The 21,583-nt window shown below is 35.0% G+C and overlaps 1 protein-coding gene across 1 annotated transcript in view; it reads left to right on the top strand.

Annotated features, from left to right (window-relative positions):
• The window catches only part of NEGR1 (neuronal growth regulator 1), an 857,364-nt gene that overhangs the window by 570,302 nt on the left and 265,479 nt on the right, over positions 1 to 21,583 (top strand). Inside the window, exon 4 of the mRNA XM_090271677.1 lies at positions 287 to 418. Within this exon, the coding sequence (XP_090127803.1) occupies positions 287 to 418 (132 nt within the window). The remainder of the gene's footprint in view (positions 1 to 286; positions 419 to 21,583) is intronic.

Raw genomic sequence — 21,583 nt, 5'->3', positions numbered from 1 at the left:
CCCTGTTTGATGTGTGACAAGGTTAGGAGACCACAATCAATTAAAAAGAACACATGTATATCCTATTCTGGGGAAACAGCTGTTATAGTATCCCTTGTTCAGTTTCTGCTTTTTTTCTCTTAAATTTTCCTCTGAACATAGGAGAACAAAGGTTCTTATAATTCCCCAGGTTCATTTGGAATTGTCATGTCAGCAACATCTAATAGGAATACATAAGTTTGTTGTTTTACTTGAATGAAGCTTCAGGCGGCAACAATTAAACATGCTGTATTTTTTTTCCTTGTAGCAAAACCTTTTGAAAATGGACAGTATTTGGATATTTATGGAATTACCAGGGACCAGGCTGGAGAATATGAATGCAGTGCAGAAAATGATGTGTCATTCCCAGATGTAAAGAAAGTAAAAGTTGTCGTAAACTGTAAGTCCCATCACCTTTTATCAAAATAACCTCAGAGGGAAAAAAAGAAACCTGAAAAATGCTGTCTGAAATGAATGTTGCTGTTTTTTAAGAGGTGGTCTATTGATAAAGATCACATATTGACTGTCAAAATGTGTATATGTTAAAATATAGGTCAAAATGGTTTATGTAACACCAGTTATTCCAAATACCCCATCATAATTCAGTTTAATGTGCAGATGGAAATGTTTCCAATATCGTCCTAGTCTCCGGCCTTCTAAATTGTGGTATCCTTATCTCTAAAGCACTGTAGACACACGGTGTTTTCTTCATTCTCATAGGTTTCACCTACAGTGTTTTTTGACTCAATATAAATGTGAAACTTCTAATCCAACCTGGTGGAAATGAGTTGTATTGGTTGGTACTTTAAAAAAAAAAAAAGAGCCATTACTGTACTTTTTCTATTAGTTATGTTATTTAAATATATTTGGCTTGAAAAATATTGAGAAAAATAAATTTTCTCATAATTATTAGGAAGTCAGAATAGTAAGAGATATCTAAAGAACTATCAATACCATCATGTTATATCCTTTCTCTAAATGCATCCAAAACACTGATGCAAGACATTTTTTCATTAATGTCCTATTTTGTATCTTATGATTTCAATAGGCATGACTACAACAGCTTTTACTTTTCAAAAATACCCCCATAGTCTTTCTCTAAAAAATTTTTACATTCTTTAACTTACTCAAATAAAGTACTTTTGGAGTAATACCATTTTGCAAAGTGTTTACAAGCTACAGCTTTTGATTTTTTTCATTCCATTTATACATCTTCCTATAGAGGGCCATTGCTAATAATTCATACATAATATCACACTATAGGTTAGAAGGAATTGTTCCAAATATATGCCAAAATTCTAAAACAAAGCAGTTTTTTTATATTAATATGAATCTTTCAGTTTCATGGTCCAAAAATAACTACCTAAATATCCTTGGCAGCTGAGTCTCTGCCAGGACAAATCACTGCCAACAGCTAAGACTTTTCTGTGCCTAATCTATACATTTGAACTAACTCTGTGAGATTGAGCAAATGTGCATAATACAAAATCAAGAGGCACAATGTCTCATAAAATCTGCAAGCTTTAGGTTCACCCAAGAAGCTCACTAAAAATTAAAAAATGTGTATTTCCCACATCAACCATACTGAATCAAAATCTTTGGAGGCTATGGTCTGGAAATCTGGATTTATAATAAGTAGCCTTTGAGTGTCTCAGGACTCCTGTTGCAGAGGGCCATTGCTCATCCTTCTGTAACTGTCTGAAACTAGAGGTAAATAATTATGATTATTTTATCACTAACCATGTATGAATTCACTGATTTTATTATTGATGTTGTGGGAAGGAAGGTAAGAAATGAAACTACTAAGGAAGTAATAATTTTAGCAGTGAGCACAAAGAAGTGAAAATGTAGAATCTAACTGTCAAATTAGCAAGGCACGCAGCCCAGCATTGCATCCCATATAAAACCCCCAGATCCAGCACTGCTGTCTCCAGTGGGGATGAAATTGAAAATCCAGCTACTGTAAGGATTGTCATGGACACATACTCCATGGATAATCCAGATTTCCCTTTGTATTCACACTTCCTTATCCTTTTTTTATTCCTCTGACTTCAGTTGATTGTCACTTATTATTTAATCTGATTTTTATGTCTCGACAAGTGGGGACCTTATACTAAGGAGGCATAAATTTAGAGAGAAGCTGAATTGAAAGAAGATTTAGATCATCAACCAATGAGTCACCATCTACTGGATGTGGGTGAAGAAGAGAATCCTTAGATATGTAAGACAGGACAGAAACTGGAGAAACAAGATGCCAAGTACTGTGAAAGATCTGCCAGTTTCATGTGTGCTGGCAGGAGACAGAGACAAAGGGCCGCTCATTACTCACAGCAATAGCAGTAGCCAGAGTATTGTCATTTTCTTGCATTGGTCCCCCAAGCCCCAATTACTACAGGGTGATACGATGAAGGGCTAAGTGACACCTACATGCCCAGTGGGTTTATGCCATAGTGGAGGCTCTCTGAGCTTAGGAAATTCGATTTTTCTTATAATGGCAGCAAGCAAACCTGCCCTTTACCACAGAGGGAGGAATTATCTTTATTATGCTGGGCTGTAAACAAACCTGCCCTTTGCTCCGTAGGGAGATCAACTTCTATCTTCCCAGGCTGTTCGCCATACACACATCCTTGAAAAGGTAGTTGGGAACAAAAGCTGTCAGTGTCTCTGCTCACAGATGTGCGGAAACACGGGAGACCCATGGGGGATTGTTTTCCAGCACAGGATGGGAGCAGGAAAGTTTGAAACAACTGAAAAACATTTCTTTAGCTGAAAAGTGTGCTTCAGTGGCTTTGGTAGGGTAGAAAAGAAGACTTTGTTAATCAACTTTAACTTAAAAAGAGAAACAAAATAAAAGGGAAAAGATTTTTTACATGTTAAGGAGGTTGCTTTTTAAAAAAATTAGAACACAGAAAACATTTTTTAACAACTAATTTCAGTTTAAGGACAGTCCTAAGTGCAAGTTGTGACACACACATAATATTGACACAGCTCTCACTAACATATGGACCCAACAGAATTTTTAATGCTTTTGAGCAATCAGTTTTGTCTTCTCCTCATTCCCCAATTATACCTAAGATAACTTACCTTTTCTTAACTGTGCCATGAAAAATTGTGCTTAGTACTAATTAATCCATTGCATTCACATCTCTTGAATTAGTATTTCATGTAAGATATGAGTGCTGTTTAGACTCCTAGTCAAGACCTGAGTTTTGCCTTTGTTTGAAATAGTTATGTCACGCATACACCAACGATACCTAAGTCATGTAGGTGCGCGAGTGTATGCGTATACATGTTCCCAGTTAGGAGGAGGTTTGAAAAGTATTAATTTTGTGAACTTATAAGTTTAAAAATGAGCATTACTATGGATTTTACTGAGCTCATTTCCCAAAGGAAATTAGCCAAACTCTAATGAGCAAATTTTATCTTGTCAAAGCTTAACATTGAGCACAGTGGTCTATGTTTCCAGCACAGAACTGCACATCCCCTGCCAATCTGAAGATTCTCTGATGGTAGAATCGTGCCAGGTTTAAGGCAGCTCTCCATTTCATTGTTATTAATCAGTATTGATTCTGCTTACAGAACTGCAGTAGCTTTGTGACTTATAATTTAAAGAGAAACTCCATCCTTTTTCCCAAATGGGGTCCAAGAAAAAGATGTAATACATTTTTATAAGCTCTAATAGATTTAGAAAGAGATTTGGGTTTCCTGCAAGTTAGAGATGTTTAATGTTTACTATTTATTTAATACATCTGCCACATTCACTATATACATAAAACACACACATGCAATAAAAACAACATCATATTTGTCATATACAGTACTTTATACTTATAGCACTGTTATGGGAATTTCTATTCAATTTTATCAAACAGCAGTGTAGTGAAACGATTGGTATCATTAACTTATTTTATATAGATTGGACTAGTTGGTTGATTTAATAAATCAGTTCCTTTTGAGTTGTTTACAGATTTTTTAGGTAACTATTCTCTGTCTTTATCTGCATTTTCTTTCATTAATTTATATATAAAATTACATATATATAAATTTATTGTATATATGTATACACATTTAAACTAAATATGTAAATATAAGTATATGTGTTTCATGTAAAATTGAAAAAACTAAAATAATAAAAAGGAATTATGACAGTCATTATACTTGGACCTCAAGAGATCAATACTCATGCACATAAAAATAGAGAAGAAAAATATTTGGACCAATTGGTTAGCTAAGCCAGAGAGAGCTAGTAAGTTAGAGTTGGACAGAGTTTGTTTTATTTGCATTTGTATTTCATCCTTAGAAACAGCCTAGAGAATACTAGTAAAATAATTTTCATTCTTAATTTTAAAAAAACAAAACAGAAAAATCAATGATTTCCAGAAAACCCATGCGTACAATTGAAATGGGAAAAACAGGAACAATGAAAGTCTGGTTAGGGAAGGAGAGAGCAGAGTCTATAAAATCAGCAAAATAAACTTATTTGAAGATAGATCTGGGAAATTTAGAAAATATAGTAAACTAATCAAGTAATGTAGATCTCTATAGGAAAGCAGAATCCCAGATATGTGACATAGGAAAACCTGCAAGACCTAGCCCTTCAAAATGAATGCTTTCCAGAAAGGCAGGGTGCTCCAATCTTGGGACAGGGGCGTCCTCCACCCTGTGTATGTGTATTCTTTCAGTTAAGGGTAACTGTTTTAGAAATGTGGGCCTTATAGTCAGAAATAACTTATTTGAATCCTGGTTCTATAATTTATTGGGCTTTGAGACCTTAGGACATCACTTTACCTTTCTGAGTCTCAATTTCCAGTTCTGTACACTGAGGGCAATAATACATAAATTTCAGGGTTTGGGTAAGTATTAAATGACACGATATACATACAACACCTGTAGTGCCTGGGTTTTTGTAAGCAACTGAATGAAATCCATCTCTCTCTCTCTCTTTCTCTCTCTCTCTCTCTCTCTCTCTCTCTCTCTCTCTCTCTCTCTCTCTCTCTCCATATATATGTGTGTGTGTGTGTGTGTGTAGATAGATAGATACTCTAGTATTTGAGCTGTATGCAGTAAGGGATTTTCCTTTCCTTTGTATAGTAATGTGTCCCTGTCACATAGAGCAGCACCTGGACCAGGGGGCAGCCCCAAAATACTAATTAAATGAATTAATTATTTAAAAGATTAGTATTCTTTAAATAAATCATTCTACTAGACAGAAGAGGAAAAAGATATTATATCTGCTCCACAATTTCATCTTTTTCTCCCAAAATAATATGTAAATGGTATGTTGACTGATGTACTTCTGATATCATTTTTTTTTTTTTACCTAATTGTTCAGGTGAATTCAATAAAAGTCACATAACATTTAGATGGTGCTTTTACCCAAAGAGAGGAAGCACTAATTTCATGTTTTTTTATAGATAAGGAAATTGAGGTTCAGGGAGATTAAAACATTTAATAACCTCCCTGATTTTCAAGAATGAAACATACATGAATAATGGAAAGTATTAATTAAGCAGAAAAAATATAGAGCCAACCAGATTAGGGTAAAAATAGGTCTAGACATTATTTCAGTTTTCACTCATGACAGTCAGATTTATTTATTGCTCATTTTATTTAGTATGAGAAAACTTTTGTGCACACAATTCCTAGTAAAATAAAATTGAGTAATTCTTCATATCATCAGTGAAGATATGTTTGGGTGCAATGTGTACTAAGATTTTATGCAATAAATTACAGGCATATATTTGTGCATTATTATGTATCTGATATGTATTTATTTATGCAAATATGCACTTTCTTTTTCAATATAACTGGATCCAAACATGTGGAATAGAATGTACAAATTTGTATAACTTAGTACAATTTTATCATATCTGAAAATAGGGACCACCAAGGAAAAGAAGGATGAGGGTGACTCTTCTAGGGAAATTAGTCTTTTCATAAAGTTTTCTCCAAAACCCTGTGCAGGTTAGAGAGGCATGTCAGACTTAAGACTAGAAAAAATTGCAATGACAAATAGATATCATTTAAATAAAGAGAAAATCTCTACATTCAGAGTTAGAATGGAACAAAGATACTATCATGGGACCAGAGGAAAATGATTTTTATGTGAATTTACAGTTATCACCTCAGTTTTTATTTCTGACTTCATTTTATGCCCCTACTGTCACTTTCGATTTACCTCATCTTTCCTATCTGCTTAAAATTTAGCCTCCTCTTCTGTATTTTGTATTTTTTTATAAGCTAATTGACACTTCTTTGGAACAACTCAGAGCACAAATAATGCATATAGCTGTCTTCTAAATAAAGTACTACTTTATATGTCATTTCTAGAGTAATAATGAAGCACTGGTTTAGCTCAGTGGATTGAGCGTCGGCCTGCGAGCTAAGTGTCGCTGGTTCGATCTTCCAGTCAGGGTACATCAGAGAAGGAAAACTCTGACTCCAAAAAACCTCCGCTGCCTTGCGGCATACCTCTTCAGGGAAAGGCTAAGGGAGTAAACCCCGACAGAAAATCCGGAGCCGGAGTCCCTAAGGCGGTTTGACGTTGTAGTCAACACCGGCAACTCCTGCGGTGTACCTGAAGCCAAGCTGTATTGACTCCGTCTTTCCCTTGGACCCTTCAGCTGCGAAGAGAGGGGGGGTCTGCTGCATGGGCAACAGCAGACCCTCCATATCACCCTGCCCAGGCTCTGTAGCTTCAGCTTCACTGGAGAGGACACTCCAGCGTCATCGCAAGATGTCGATTCAACACGGGAGGAGACAGATACCGTGTCACTCCCGAGTCGGACTGCACAACCATTCTCGGCGGTGCAGATAGACTCTTAAGAAGCTACACCATCGTCTCTCGAGACGGACGGCTGCCGCCGACGACGACGACGACGAATGAAGCACTTCAGTAAATCTATATTTTATATATGCATTTATTTACTTATTTACTTATTGGTTATCATGATACTATCAAGGTCTTAGGGCCTGGTTTTCAATTACACCATCAAGGAAAGGAAAAGGCAAAAGAAATGCATAGTTATAATGCGGTACACACCTGCTTTGATAAACCAATCACGAGGTGCTGCTCAGGCTATCAAAACAGCACCAGACATAGCCTTGGGTTATCATGGAAAGCTTCTGGGAGGCCTTGACCTTGATGGTGTCTGAAAGAAAAAATTTAATTTGACATATATTTTTATTTTTTAAAGGATTGGGGGTGGGGAAAGGAAGAGCAGTCGCCCAGACAGAAGCAGCAGTATTCACTTGGCCCCATAGAAATCAGAAAACAAGGCACAGTTTGATCTATCAGACTGCACTGAGCTGGAGAAGACCAAAAAGGGAAACAGAAAGAAAGGTGGGTGCTGTAGAGAAAAGTGGGGCCAGATTAGATGGGAGTTCATGAGTTTTCATTGGCAGGCATAGATCCAGTGCTTCTCAATCAAACAATTAGTTTGAGATGATAGAACTATTCAGAGACGCATCTGAATATTAAGGATATGTATTTAAATATTTTGGTGGGGATTGACTGTGGGAGTCGGGGGGCAGGGCAAGCAAGAGCAGCAGGGGAAAAGTTGGAATAACTGTAATTGAACAACAATAAAATAAAATAATATATTTTAAAAATTAAAAAATAGATATTTTACTTTCTCTACTCATGGTATACGCTGGAAAAATTTTGTTTTGTCCTGCCAAGGGCACAGGAAAGAATTACAGTTATAATATTAAGAACAATTAATCAAGTTAAAAGAAATATGAAGGAAAATCCCTATAGGTATTGAACATTAAATATTACAAACATATGGATAATTAACTAGAAAATATAGTTTTTAATAAAACATTTTCTTGCAATAGAACAACATAAAAATCTAAGAGTTAAACCTTTTCACCTTGATACTTCATGGTTTAAAAAGTTCAGATTTAATTTGATGGTTTATATAATCCCTCAGTTGAAGTAAAACTGTGTTATTAAACATGAAGTTAAGGAATATGTGATTTTTTTCTATTGAGGGAGACATAATTGGTCCTTTGTTTTAAATTTTAGACCTATACTTCAATTAATGACTACATATTGCACCAAGGCTATTTTTACTTAATGAGTCTGCTACCCAATTTAACTTAAATGTATTCTCCCATACTTTGATCTAGGTTTTGAGAGTAGTTTCAGAGTTAAAGATCTATGAGTAATTTTTCATCCTTTTGTTCATGGAAAATCAAAATGCATCTGTAGTTACCATATGTGCATATTTCTATTATTCTACTATTTTTTAAATTGGAATATGAAATAATTTTCTTGCTTTAATATATGATCAAAACTGTTTGCTAGAGTCCTGGCTGGTGTGGCTCAGTTGATTGGGTTCGATCCCTGACCGGGGAACATATAAAAAGCCAGAGGAGTAGTCGAGTGTCTCTCTCTCTCTCTCAAAGCAATGAAAACAATGCCTTGTGTGAGAATAAAAGACTGTTTGCTAAATGAGTTTAGTTTGTTTTGTTAATAATTCTTTCTAGGTTGGCATTTATCACTTAGAAAATATACATATATATTCATGTAAATTATGTGTAATATATATAAATTAATAGTATGATAGAGTCCGATATTACCTATCACTAATAAAGCAATTTCTAACAGGGTAAAATGCTCTGGACTATAAATTACTTCATGCCAAACTAAAGAAAAGGGGTAAAGTTAGAAAAGAAAGAACAAGTATATAGTCACTCACTTATATGTGCGTTTCTCTGATGGTATACTCATCTAGATTCACACTCTAGTAAGATGTAAAAGTGTCAGACTCTGAAAACTTCAGGGTGGCTTCTTATGAATCTTTTTTTCAAGTTCATTGAAAGTTCAAACCTTACACAAACATACAGTTCATAAACATATATTTACTAAAGTCCAACTTTATCAGCATATTTCTTCAGTAAGCATGTATAGCTAGCAAGATAATTTATGGAACTGAATTCATTTTAACTGAACACTTAAGAGCTAGTCTCAGAATGGAAGCAATGCTGAATTAATCTTGGATCTCTTCCATGTCCTTCAGATTAGACTTCACAGGAACTGTCAAGTATTCTGAGGTCTGCTGCTGTGCATATTTCTATGTTTTGTATATAGGCATGCATGTGTGTGAAGGGAGTGAATGAAGGTGAAGTGATTAGGGGGAAAATATGGTAGAAATGGTATGAATAAAGGCAGTATGTAAAAGAGTTGTGGTAGATAAATTTGGAACAAAAGGGTCTAAATTTTGGGTAACTCCCTTTGCACATCCAAGCTCACTTTGACTCTCTCCGTTTATTCCTTCTTTCATTTGTGTTCATTCTCTCTTTCTCGCCCATTAGTACTCTTCCTCTTTATATTTTCCTCCCTTTACCTCCCCTTATTTCTACCCACACATATAATAATACTAAGCCAATTTTTGAAAGATGTGTATATAATGAGAGTTAACAACGAATTTTATTGTCATCTTGGAAACATTTTAAATATACATATTCCTGAATAACCCCTCATTATACTGAATTAGTCCATATTATATTTACTTATAAACAAATGGATAAAACTTTTTGAATATTTTCTAGGTGGTAATAATAAACATTTATGTTTGGAGATTACTGGATAATGAGTATGAGAGACAAGAGCTAAATTCTATTTTCAACTTAATTATAAAATTTTGGGCAAAGAACTCAACTTCTAGGTATCAATACCCTTATTTATAAAATGAGAAAAGCATCTCTATGTTACTCCCTAATTCTGAGATTTTGATGTGTTTCTCTGATCCAAGTTTCGAGTTTTTTTAGGAAATGCATGACTTCATTCCCAGGAGACAAGAAGCAAAAATTCAAGTCAACTCTTTGGCTTCAGTGTCTAAAGACTCTAGGTAATCTAATTCTTTACTTTGTGAACCCTTTCAGACATTCTTAAGGATGATAAATTTGTTTTTCATGCATTGTTGACAAATATTGGCAATTTCTTTTTACTTTAAAATTTTAATATCATGGAAAGAATAAGTACAACAATGGAAAAATAAATTTCAGATAATTTCAAAGTAGGAATGCTATGCATGCGATACAGTGTGACTACAGGGTAACAAAACGGAATTTGGAATCTGACGAACATGATTTTTAATCCCAGCTCAGTCACTTATTAACTACAGACTATCAGCAAAATTAGTTAGCTTCTTAAGGGCTTAGTTTTCTTACACTAAAAAAAAAAACAAAAAAACCTGGAGATAATGATACTCACCTTGAAACTTTGTTCTGAGGATTAAGTGTTATAACATGTGTAAAACAACTGAGTGACTGGAACAAGCAAAGCAAACGACTTTTTATAATGGAAGTATTAGTATGTAGCATTTGTCATTTCACCCTCTTTGTTTGCATGTATGCCTTCCTCTGTGGCCTATGAGATTTTTCAAGAAGGTCACTCCTCTTACCTTTCTGCTTTAGGCAGTGTAAGACAGTGGTTATAAAGGGCAGGCAGTGGAGCTGGTCATTCTGGCTTTGAATCCTAGCTCTGCTACTTGCTACTGTGAGAGACTGGTCACATTGTTAAGCTTTGTATGGGTGGGTTTCTTCAATGATCAGGTGTGGAGTATGAGGATTCACTAAGTTATTAGATGAAAAGGCTTAGTGCAGATTATTATTACTCCCAATACCTAGCACTGTGCCTGGTAATGAATGTCTATTGGTTGAATGAATGGATAGATGAATGAATGAATGAGTGAATGAATGAATGAGTGAATGAATGAATATAAAATAAGAACACATGGAATTCTATAGTTAATGATTGTAAAATCACCCAGATTTCTTCATTTTATGGACATATGCATTTGGGTTCTTCAGCTAGTTTTAAAAATTAGATCATAGATTTCACAGAAGTACTCAGAATGGAATCCTGAAATCCTGATTCTTAATTGAAGTCTATTTCATTATACCAGCCTGCCTCCATGTAAATAAAAAATGGAATGTAATTATTTTCAATAAACTTTGTAAACTCCAAAGGCTTTATGAAAAAGAGTATATAGTTTAAAGGGTAAGAAGACAGGATCATTTTGTGTGATGAGGGAAAAAAATTAAATAACCAGAACATACACCAGTGCTGGCTATCAGAATAGCAGCCACTGAAAGAAAGTGAAAAACCAAGAATATTAGGATTCTAAGTGAATAGATAAAACAATCACAATGAATAGTCATTAGGAATAATGCTGTTCTCAAAATTGGTATGTTCACATATTGTCTGAAATAAGAGCTTTTGTTTAATAGTGAGCATAATGGTGTCACTGTCAGGCAGCCAGCCTGCTCACTGTAAACAGTGATGTTTACAGCAGAAAAATGAAAGAAAGAAAATAGAAACAAACAAATAGCCTATTCTGCTTTGGACATTAAACAGTTAACTTTTTGTAGGTACAATGAAAGATGATCATTTTTATTTAGAACACTGTATCTGCTTCATGTTTAAGATTCACTACTCTGCTCTCATTGCTATGAGGTCACAGTCCACTCTAATGAAATAAGCACTCACACTTAGTGTTCACTGCTGGGAGCTACATCACTATACATACAGGACCTCGTGTTTCACACGACAGCATAGATTTCTCATGCTGTTCATCTCATTACCCTTTACATTCCTAAAAATTATTGAGAGCCCTGAAGACCTATTGATTGTGCAGATTACATCTCTTCATATTTTCTATATTAAAAATCAAAAATTAAAATATAAAAACCACAAAATGGATTACATCATACTATGCAGTTTTAAATTAAAACTTAAAAAATATAAAATAAACACAAAAGCAGATTACATTATTGGTCAGGGCAAAGAAGTCTTCACACATCATGTAGCATCTGAACATGCATGAGAGAGAATGAAAATTCAAATTTCAACTTAAAATGAAAATAGTTTTCTAAAAAAGTAAAATATAGTTTTCTTAAAGGATGTCAAGTAATATGAGAAATCCTTACATGACTAAGTGTATGATATTGAACACCAGCTATATGCCAGGAAATGCTATATTCTACTCATATAATCTACTTATTAGGCTTTAAAAAACTATTTTCATATAACATATAGACAATTGAGCCTTAATGAGTTAAAAGCCATTTGTCTAAGGTAAGTTTAGTTATAAGAAAAAAAGGGGTTCAAAGCCAGATTAATCTGCATTCAGAATCCATTTTCCAGGTACATAAATATTATGCCAAATAGCATTCATTCAAATGGTATTTATCTAGAGATAATAATGTCAATTACATTAGAAAAGATGTTCCTACTGTAAGATCTCTAAAGTGTTTTTTTTCATATACTTTCTCTTGATTTTATATATGTGCTCAATAATAGCTGCAATGGAAAAATCAATAAATAGCTGGCATCTGGAAATCACATCCTTAGTTCTATCTAATTAATGGTAATTTGCATATGAGAAGAATTTCTGGGGAAGTTTCTTTAAATTTAACTTATTTTTGTGACATATCTTTATCTCTTATAGAGCCTTTTGTCAGCACTCCTAAATTGAAAACCGTGTGTGTGTTTGTGTGTGTGTATGTGTGTGTGTGTGTCTGTAGGCTTAAAAATTCAAGTGAGGAAAAATAAGTGCAAAATTTTCTCTGAAATGTTGACAATAATACCACAGACTAATATTAATGTTGATAATAATATCAATGGCCCTTGGCTGGTTTGGCTCAGTGGATTGAGCGTCGGCCTGCGAGCTAAGTGTCGCTGGTTCGATCTTCCAGTCAGGGCACATCAGAGAAGGAAAACTCTGACTCCAAAAAACCTCCACTGCCTTGCGGCATACCTCTTTAGGGGAAAGGCTAAGGGAGTAAACCCCGACAGAAAATCCGGAGCCGGAGTCCCTAAGGCGGTTTGACGTTGTAGTCAACACCGGCAACTCCTGCGGCGCACCTGAAGCCAAGCTGTATTGACTCCGTCTTTCCCTTGGACCCTTCAGCTGCGAAGAGAGGGGGGATCTGCTGCATGGGCAACAGCAGATCCTCCATATCACCCTGCCCAGGCTCTGTAGCTTCAGCTTCACTGGAGAGGACACTCCAGCGTCATCGCAAGATGTCGATTCAACACGGGAGGAGACAGATACCGTGTCACTCCCGAGTCGGACTGCACAGCCATTCTCGGCGGTGCAGATAGACTCTTAAGAAGCTACACCATCGTCTCTCGAGACGGACGGCTGCCGACGACGACGACGACGACGACGAATAATATCAATAAGACTAATCACATACAAATAAAATATATATCCTAAAAACAATATCTAATAAAACTTGTTTTGAACCAGAAGAAAACAAACAAAACAAAACAAAAGGATCCAATACTCTGCTCATATCACCATAATTTCATGATTTATTCAGTTTATCAAAGCCTGAAAAGTGTTTTGGTAGCAATTTATATCTCATACCCATCCACAATGTTTTAGAGTTAGAGTTAGGAATTTGATAAAATTTCTAGTGCTTAAATAAAATAATGGGACATATTAGCTAATGCATATAATTTTTTCTGCAGTAAATCATGCTTTTTTCTAATTTAAATGAATCAGCATCTGTAGCCTGGAACAGATGTTGAGGATGTTTCTGCATTTAGCACAACTAGCTGGTATACATTTACATTATTGGATGGATGAGGTATATCAGTAATGAGCTGAAGTTCACAAATGCTACTTTCATTAATGCTGTTTCATATTTGTGAGCATATTGGTTTTGCAAACCCTTCTATTTTCCTCCGTGGATGTCAAAAGGACATTGAATTCAGTGTAATTCACATGCAGTCTTTGGTTAATGCCTCTCATGAGCTGTTCTGCACAGCCCAACAGGAAACAGATGAATCTGATGATTTGTGAATTCTTTAAGAGCCAAGTTGCATAACTTTGACTAAGACTTAAGTGTCCTGATAGAATTTTCTAGATTATCCTGTGTGGTAGATTTTTTGAGTTGTTTATCAAAATCTATTTTTAGCTCATTTTTGTCTGCATAAGAGTTCGTTTTGGCTCAATGCTAAAACAAAACAAACAAAAAATCCAATTAAAATATGAGCAGAGGGCCTGAATAGACACTTATCCAACGAGGACATACAGATGGCCAATAGGCTTATAAAAAAAAGGCCAATGTCGCTTATCATCAGAGAAATACAAATTAAAACCACAATGAGTAAGGATAAATGGTGATGGAAGGAGGTGCAATTTGGGGTGGTAAACAAAATACAATATACAGATGAAGTATTATAGAATTGTGTACCTGAAACCTATATAATTTTATTAACCAGTTTTATCCCAATAAATTCAATTTAAAAGGAAGAAAAGCACCAGAAAGCAGGTTCAACATAAGCACACCACAATTTGATCAACAATAATCAATGGTCTTGATCAGACAACAGCCATGAGGAACATGCTTCAGTGTTAATAAACCCCATTTGTTATAACAAACAAACAAACAAAAATCCCACAATGAGATATTACTTTGTACCTCTCAGAATGGCTATCATCAATAAGTCAAAAACCAAGTGCTGGTAGAGATGTGGAGAAAAAGAACCCCCGTGCCCTGTTAGTGGGAATGTACATTGTGGCAGCCACTTTGGAAAACAGGATGACGGTTCCTAAAAAAATAAAAAATGAAACCGCCTTATGACCCATCAATTCCTCTTCTGGGTATATATCTTAAGAATTCAAAAACACTAACTCAAAAGAATATAGGCATCCCTATGTTCATTGAGCTTTATTTACAATACCCAAGATATGGAAGCAACCCAAGTGCCCATAAGTGGACAAGTGGGTAAAGAAGTTTTAGTATATTTACACAATGGAATGCTACTGGCCATAAAAAAAGAATGAAATATTACCATTTGAGACAGCATGGATGAACCTAGAATATATTATGCTAAATGAGAAAAGTCAGTCAAAGAAAGACAAATACCATATGATTTTACTTATATGTTCAATCTAAAGAACAAAATAAATGAACAAACAACAAAATAGAAACAGATTTATAGAGATAAGACTGATAGTTGCCAGAGAGAAGGGAGGTTGAGGTGGGGTTAAAAAGGTGAAGGAATTAAGAAGTACAAGTTGATAGTCACAGGGGTAGAAAGTACAGCATAAGGAATATAGTCAATTATATTGTAAAACTATGTACAGTACCATGTGGATACTTGAAAATCAGGGGGAGACCACTTTATAAAGTATATGATTATCTAAGTACAAAGCTGTATACCTGAAGCTAATACAAAATAATATTGAATATAAACTGCAATTGGAAATTAAAGTTCAATCAAATAAATAAATGAATGAAAGAGTTTTGACACTATGAATGAATTCCAGCAAACAAAATGTGAGCAGAAATGACTGGGTCTCTTCCAGGCCCATGCACATTTCCATGCTTGTGTCCCTTACTAGTAATGGATAGCAAGCTGTAGTGTGGCCTTGAAAGTTACATGTTGAAGGGAATACAGCTACCATTATCTTGTGCCCTTCAGTGATTGTATGTAGAAGAACGCCCTATATGCTTACCTCATTCTACTCCTAACCATTCAATGATATGAAACATTACAGTCTATTAAGTGTGTGAGAATTAATCTTCTTTTTTGTTTACTTATTGCATGTTTGGATCTATTTGTTACCATAGGTTAGTCACTCCTGATCAGTACAATCAATTATAAAGACTCAAATCTTTTATATAAAGTAAACATTTTTGCTTCATATCATTCTTTAAAAAAATATAGCCCAGAAGCAATGATTAAAAGCTTCCTGAGAAGAGAAAGGATATAATAGATCTCTTTTTCCTCCAAGGTGAAAACATAGCCTACTGAATTTATTAGCAAAATTTTAAATTCATGGTGAAGGGATAATCTAGGACTATCATGCCTTTGAGGCTTCATATGATTTGACTCAAAAATACAATTGGATTCAAAACAGCATCTGGCCATCAACCTCTGACATAAACTTTCCTGACAAAATATGACTTGAAGACAAAGAAAAAGAAACAATGGTTGCAAACTGTCAAAACCTAAAACTAATCCAAAGCCAGTAGTATTCAGATGGAATTTCAACAAAATAAAAGGCTACAAGGATTCTCTCTCTCTCTCTCTCTCTCTCTCTCTCTCTCTCTCTCTCTCTCTCTCTCTCTCTCTCTCTCTCTCTCTCTCTCTCTCTCTAAAATGCCCTGCATAGCCTCATGGAAGAAACAGCTCTGCCTTCCTGCTTCTTGGCTTTGAAACTTCCACCCTGTGTCAGAGACAACACTGGACAATCTCCTCTCCGTATATGGTTGCAGCCTTTGAAGACATTCAGAGTATTATTCCCTTGCTTTCACCCTACCCTTTATCCATTGGTCCATTGCATTTCAATGGATATGTTTTCACAATTTAAAATTTTATATGTGGGGAGAGAAAGGTGAGAAGACTACAAAAACCAGACCACTTTGGGGATTATAGCTTTCCATTAGTCCCAAGTACTATGTATGGTATCAGGACTACAGACAGAAAAGGAACTCAAGTTGACCCTGAAAATTGTATTTGAATCATCCTGGTAGACACCAGAAAGGAGAGAATAGTTGTGACTGTAAACATGTTCTGCACTTTGGCATGGGAAATACATCCAACCAGAAATCAGGAAGACAGTGCAGGGGTATTTACTAAATACTAAATACTTGTGTTCTGTGAAGCATCAGTTCAAATTAGAACTCTGCACACTAAGAGATGAGGGTGGGGGAATCCTAAGAAAATATGCAAAAACACACTAGAATAAGAAAAAAAAACACATTTTTAAAACTTAAAAATAAATGTAGTATTTAAATGGTTGACTATAGCAAAAGAGGGAAAATATTTTCAATATACTTAATATGACACCAGACAACATTTCTGCCACACAAAAAATGTTATCACAAAACCATAAAGGAGGAAAGGAGGTAAATAAGGACAAAACTAAAAGCTCAACTTACTTATCCCTATTTTAATACAGGATGATGGGGCAAGAGAAGGGGATTACAGGGAAGAAAATTATGCTTTGAGAATTTCAAGTCACAAGGTTTGCTAATGTAAATTTGGAGCTGGCTTCATACTCTAGTGCTTGAGAAATGCCAAGTAGAAAATTTAGTTTAAGTGGTGCTGGAGTTACTGGCCCTTTAGACACCTACAGAGAAAAAAGCAATACTTACTGTGGAAAACATTTTAAACACAAGTCTCAATTTTCCAGAAGCACAAATTCTCAAACAAACAAAAATCCAGTGCACAAAAGAGAAAGCAAGCCAGCAGTGGAAATATAAACAAACTTCAAAATAAGATAATTATTGGAAATATTCCAAATAGAATATTAATAAGATGTTAATGTGCTTAAAGAAATAAAAAGGGAATCAAGCTATTATACAAGAATATGATGCTATCCAAACTGATTAATATTTCACAAAATCTCTTCGCTAAGTAAAAAGCTATAGCAAGTAATAAGTATCATACACATGCATAAAATATAAATAATTTCCTTTAAAATTAACTAAGACAAGAATGACCCCTTTCAATACTTTTTATAGCCAGGCTAGGACAATAAGAAAGAATTAGAGGTAAAAGTATTTGAAAATAAAATTAAAATTGACATTATTCCAAGATAATGTGATTTTTCTACATACAAAACCCAGAAGGATGTGCTGATAAATTAACAAGTAAATATTTATTGTTATGATTGATAGATATAAAAACAATCTTCCAGGTTAAATTGTATTGCTATAAGCCAAGAAAAAGAGCAAGCCCAATTGTGAAAAATAATACTTAGAATATCAACAAAATATAGATGCACTGAGGGTAAATCTAACAAAAATATATACATATATATATAATAATTTATATACCTAAGCAAGACCTAATTAAAGAGATAAGTATAACATACTCAGAGATGTTTTGGAGATGGTATTACCCTAAAAACAAAATACAGATCCATTAGAATTCAAGTTAAAAAATCAAACTTGGTTTTCATGAAACTTGACAAGTTACTTCTAAAATTTTTATTAATAATGTAAGAAATGTCTAAATAAAGTCAAGTGGGCAAGTTACCCTAACAAATATCAAATTTTATTATAACTCTACAGTGATTTAAAAGTGTGATATCAGTACAAAAGATAAATATACAACCAGAGCAGAGCAGAGAGCACCTAAACAAATCCATGCATATATAGAATTCTGATACATGAAAAAGAAGATATTATAGATCAGTAGGGAAAAAACAAACCGCTAAATAAATGGTTTTGAAGCAATTCATTTTCATAAATTAAAAAAAAAGGAAATAAAACTCCACAACATAAACAAAATCAATCCAGATAAATTGAGAATGTAACTGTGGAAGGCAAATTATTAAAAACCTCTAAAAGACAATATAAGAGACTATCTTTCCAATACTGGTAGGGAAAATTTTCTTAAACTAAACAAGAAAATGAAAACTATTAAAACAATGATGTATATTATACCACAATAAAATTCACAACTTCTTTTATGAAACAGAACAAAAAGAAAAAACATAAATTGGGAAAAATATTGAAACGCATAAAGTCAACAAAGATTAAATATACAGAAAATATAAAGAACATCTATTTTTAAAAAAAGCTATGGAAACCCATAATGTATTGCAGCAGAAAGTCTAGTGGATCCTATATAAATATGTCCATTCTCATTTTTGTTATTATGAAAATACAAATTAAAAACATAATCACATATCATTTCACATGAATAGCTTAAAAACACTGTAAATCTTAGAATATTATATTTTTGTGAGTATGTAGTACAAAAAGAACTCTCATATACTGTTGAGCAGAATGTTAATTGAAACAATAACTTAGGGAAGCAACTTTATATCACCTAGTAAAACTGAACATCTGCATACCCTACAACCTGGCAATTTCTTTCCCAGATATATGTATATGTATGAACTAGAGGGTGTATATAAGAATGTTTATAAAAACATTTTTATAGTATCAATAAGACTAAAAACAACCCAATTGTTCATCAACACTAAACTGGGTATATAGTAGACATCTATACAGAAATGAAAGCATATATATATATATATATATATATATATATATATATATAATATTTTACATGAATCAGTCTGGGTGAATCTCAAAAATATAATATTAAATTAAGGAGAAAATAGAAAAATACATATAACATGACATTGTTTACATAAAGTCCAAAAATAAACAAAACAATATACTGTTTGGGGATGACTGCAGAGGTAGTAAAGCTAAGAAGGAGTGCTTCCAGAATATAAATGAAAATGTCAAACAAATGAAAACTGTGAAAGAGATGACAAATTATTTGGAGGACACTGAACGCCTATCCAATATATGTGTGTTTCTATGAAGAAATAAGGACGTTAAATGTGCTACCTTAAATGGCCTTGAAACACTTACAGTTACCCTATAGTTGGACAAAATCATCTCGCTGCTGCTGCCCAGCATTATGAGAGACTATTGTACTACATATCACCAGTCCAGGAAAACATCAAAATTTAAAATTCAAAATATTACTGAATATTGCTTTGCACCATCATAAAGTTATAAGTCAAATGATCATTAAGTTGGAAATCAGTTGAATAGTCTTCTTAGAAAAGACATAGGAAATATTTTCAAATTTATAAATGCTTAGAAAAAGTTTTATTTAAAACACTCATCCTTTGCTGGATCAAGTAGAAGCAAATAAGAAAATAAAGAATTTTTAATAATATTAGTGATTATATATCTATATCTGTATCTATCTATATATGTGTCTATATATAATTTTGCACCCTTAAAGAACAAACTATGTTTCAGGGCAGCCACAGAATTTTTATAAATGGTGTTTATCTACAAAATCACAAAAAATATCTCAAAACATTCCTCAAAGCAGAAATTATATGAGCCATATTTTCTGATATAACTTTAATAACAGATGTTTAATTCCCCGAAGCACAATGACAAGATTCCAAATCTCTGGGAAAAATAAATCTTAGGTAACTTATCAGGTGCCTTTTGAGAAATAGCAGGAGCAAGTACACTACACAACAAAGCAGACCAGATTCAGGGAAAATTATACTCAAGAGTAACTTTATAAGTTTAATTGTGTTTTATTAGGAAAAGAAACAGAATACTAGAAGTTAAGTAAGTCATCATCATTAGAAGTGAAAAAGCAAAACCTGAGGGAGGTGTTTCCTGTTAGAAACACATTGGGTTAGAAAGCCAGGAACATCCCTCTAGGGCACAACTTCAACTGCTGGATAAAATTTCAAAGGGATGTTTTAAAATGCATCACTCAAGGGGATCCAATATGGCAATGGGGTAGGTAAAAGATACCTTAACCACCTCCCACGGCCAAACTGAAATTACAACAAATTATAGAATAATCATGCTGAATAACCAACTGAAGACTAGCTGCAGAGAAGCATTTATAGAAGCCACATCGAGACTGGTAGGAAGGACAGAGACATGAAAAGTGTTGGCCCTGCTCGCAAAGGCAGCAAGCAAGATGCTGGAGGATTATATCAACTACAAAATTCCCCCCTGAGAAAAGTGGGGTCTCAACCCAAGCCAAGAATCCCCAGCCCAGAGCACCAAAGCCAGGAAGAAGCACTCATATAACACGACTAAAAATTAGTGGGGATTCTGTCTGCCAGGGAAAGACAAGGGTCTGCTAGAGACCCAGGTGCCCTCTTAAAGGGCCAACAAACAAAATCTCATTTGCAGCCACTCACTATGGGCTCTGGCAAAGGGAGGGCAGAATGGACTAGAGTCATGTGAAGATTGACCAGGATTTGTAACTCTGAGGAAAGAGCTGAAAGGACAGCTACCGAGATCCTTGTTCTTAGGCATTCTCCCACACCACAGATACCATCTTTCTCGTGTGGAGCATCCCCTCCATATGGCACCAGCATGGGGGGAATGCAATAGCCCACCCTCTAGATTTCCTGTAACCCCACACTGTGGAGTCTGCACTCTGCTGAAGAATCAGCTGCTCAGCTAGAGGTGTAGAGGTCTGGAAGACTCAGGGGGTATCAGTGACTGACTAGTGTGGTTTTAGGGAGGGAGTCATTTCTCCCACTTTTCTGAGAACATGACTAGTACCTCCCCCTCATGGGAAATCTGCTATCCCCACTCTCGGGGCTCCCAGCAACCTCACCCTCCTAACTTTGTGGCTCTGCCCTTCCAGGTCTGGACAGAATAGAGGAAAGGCTGAATTGTGTGGCCCTGGGATGAAGGCAGTTCCTCTCACCTTCACTCAAGCCTGACCAGCATCCCCCACCCCCTGTTATGAGAGATCTACTAGCCCCACTCTGTCAACTCCCAGTGGCCCTCCTTTACTGAGATCAAACTCCTGGTAGAATCTGAGAGAGACTGAGTTATGTATCTCCAGGATGGGGGCCAATTTTTCCTCACAGTCCCTACTGGTGCAGAGTCCACCCTTCACATGGTGAAATCTTGGTCTGTTTTGACCTGATAAAATCTACTGCCCTCACCTAATGACTCCCTGTGACTCTGTCCCACCATAAAGGTGTGCAAGTACTCAGCAGGTGGCAGCTAGACAGGCTATACCCAAAGATATTAGCTGAGGAACCTAAGTTCCAGCACAGGC

The sequence above is a fragment of the Furipterus horrens genome, unplaced genomic scaffold, assembly GCF_987537825.1.
Source record: "Furipterus horrens unplaced genomic scaffold, mFurHor1.1.pri manual_scaffold_3, whole genome shotgun sequence".
Taxonomy (NCBI): domain Eukaryota; kingdom Metazoa; phylum Chordata; class Mammalia; order Chiroptera; family Furipteridae; genus Furipterus; species Furipterus horrens.
The sequence above is the reverse complement of the archived record's forward strand: the minus strand, read 5'-3'. Positions and strand labels throughout refer to the sequence as shown.